Below are 1,709 nucleotides of genomic sequence, written 5' to 3'. Positions count from 1 at the left end.
GACTGTCACCAAATCCAGTGACCACTTCTCAAAGTTGTTCTTTCTAGACTCCTCCATTCTGCCATATCATTCCCACTGAAACACTCCTCTCTGTTGTTTTCTTGACCTGCACTTCACCTTGTTAACAGAGTTTGTTCTAAGTGCTGGATGTCATTACCGGCGGGGACACAGAGCAGGACTTCCTCCTCGTGGTTTGCTTCCCCTTACATCAGTGTGATGCGGGTGGGGTAAGCACTTATTCAGAAGTCTTGTCCATGCACAGAAAATGGTTTGCTCCACGGTGATAATGTACACATGGGTGAGCCCCAAGGAAGAATTGGTAGTTCTCTCTTCACGTGCAAGGACCCCGAGCCTGGGCTCACTGGTCCTAAAGGAAGGACTTGGGCTCACTCTCTCACTTCAGCTGTCATTGTCCCTTCTCATACACTCCAGTTGCTGATGGGCATGTTCTCCTTGATGACTTCCTTTATTGCTTTCAGACACTGATCTAGCAGAATGCAGAGAAAGAACTTCACAGAAGTGACAGAATTCATCTTCCTGGGATTCTCTATCTTGGGAAAGCACCAGATAATGCTCTTTGTGGTTTTCCTTACCATCTACATTTTAATTCTAACTGGTAATGTCATCATGACCATCATCTGTGTTGACCATCATCTCCACACTCCCATGTACTTCTTCCTGGGCATGCTGGCTAGTTCTGAGACTGTGTACACACTGGTCAGTGTCCCACAAATGCTTTCTGGTCTCCTTTTCCATAACCAGCCCATCTCCTTGGCAGGCTGTGCAACTCAGATGTTCTTTTTTGTCATCTTGGCCACTAATAATTGCTTCTTGCTCACAGCAATGGGCTATGACTGCTTTGTGGCCATCTGCAACCCCCTGAGGTACACAGCCCTCATGAGCAAAGGAGTGTGTGCCACGTTGGTATGTGGGTCCTTTGGCACTGGCCTGGTTATGGCAGTTCTCCATGTGGCAGCCATGTTCAGTTTGCCCTTCTGTGGCACAGTGGTGGAGCACTTCTTCTGTGACCTTTACCCAGTCATGAAACTCTCTTGTACTGATATCACTATCAATGAGATGATCAATTATGGTGTCAGTTCATTTGTGATCCTGGTCCCTGTGGGCTTGATCTTCATTGCCTATGTCTTCATCATCTCCACCATTCTCAAGATTGCCTCCATTGAGGGCCGGAAGAAGGCCTTCACCACCTGCACCTCCCACCTCACGGTGGTCATTGTCCACTACAGCTGTGCCTCCATTGCCTACCTCAAGCCCAAGTCTGAGAACTCCATAGAACAAGACCTTCTTCTCTCAGTGACATATGCTATCATCACTCCCTTACTGAACCCTGTTGTCTACAGCCTGAGGAACAAGGAGGTCAAGGATGCCCTATGCAGAGCTGTGGGCAAAAACCATTACTCAACAGATTGAATCACTTTGTCAGGAGACTTTTAGCCCAGTGTAATGTGTGTGTGCTCACAGACATGCCACAATACACAAGTTCATTAAATACAGTGCTTCTTGAGAGTAAGGTCGAAGAGTAGAAACACTTCCCTTTTTCATGCGCTAGGGATAAGGTAGAAAGCAGGTTTATGCTCTAGTGAATATTATTCCTTAGATACGGGAATCCTTCCAAGCCAGATTAGGACTACTTGTTTATTTGCCTCAGGATTTTGGTTTGGGAACCTCTTGCCCCCGCTTCACCTGGC

The 1,709-nt window shown here is 47.0% G+C and overlaps 1 protein-coding gene across 1 annotated transcript; it reads left to right on the top strand.

The window, feature by feature from the left end:
- The first annotated feature begins 495 nt into the window (after positions 1–495).
- Positions 496–1,431, top strand: LOC123845631 (olfactory receptor 10J5). Its single transcript, XM_045876353.1, has one exon. The coding sequence runs from the start codon at positions 496–498 to the stop codon at positions 1,429–1,431; it is 936 nt and encodes a 311-aa protein (XP_045732309.1).
- Positions 1,432–1,709: the final 278 nt, after the last annotated feature.

Source organism: Mirounga angustirostris, unplaced genomic scaffold (assembly GCF_029215605.1).
Source record: "Mirounga angustirostris isolate CCGP_5_RB_7025 unplaced genomic scaffold, mMirAng1.0.hap1 SCAF_6, whole genome shotgun sequence".
Classification (NCBI taxonomy): Eukaryota; Metazoa; Chordata; class Mammalia; order Carnivora; family Phocidae; genus Mirounga; species Mirounga angustirostris.
This window is presented reverse-complemented; position numbering and strand designations above follow the sequence as displayed.

What these genes read in the sequence shown, in the direction of transcription:
- LOC123845631 (XM_045876353.1), top strand. Translation starts at nt 496, where the DNA reads ATGCAGAGAAAGAACTTCACAGAAGTGACAGAATTCATCTTCCTGGGA.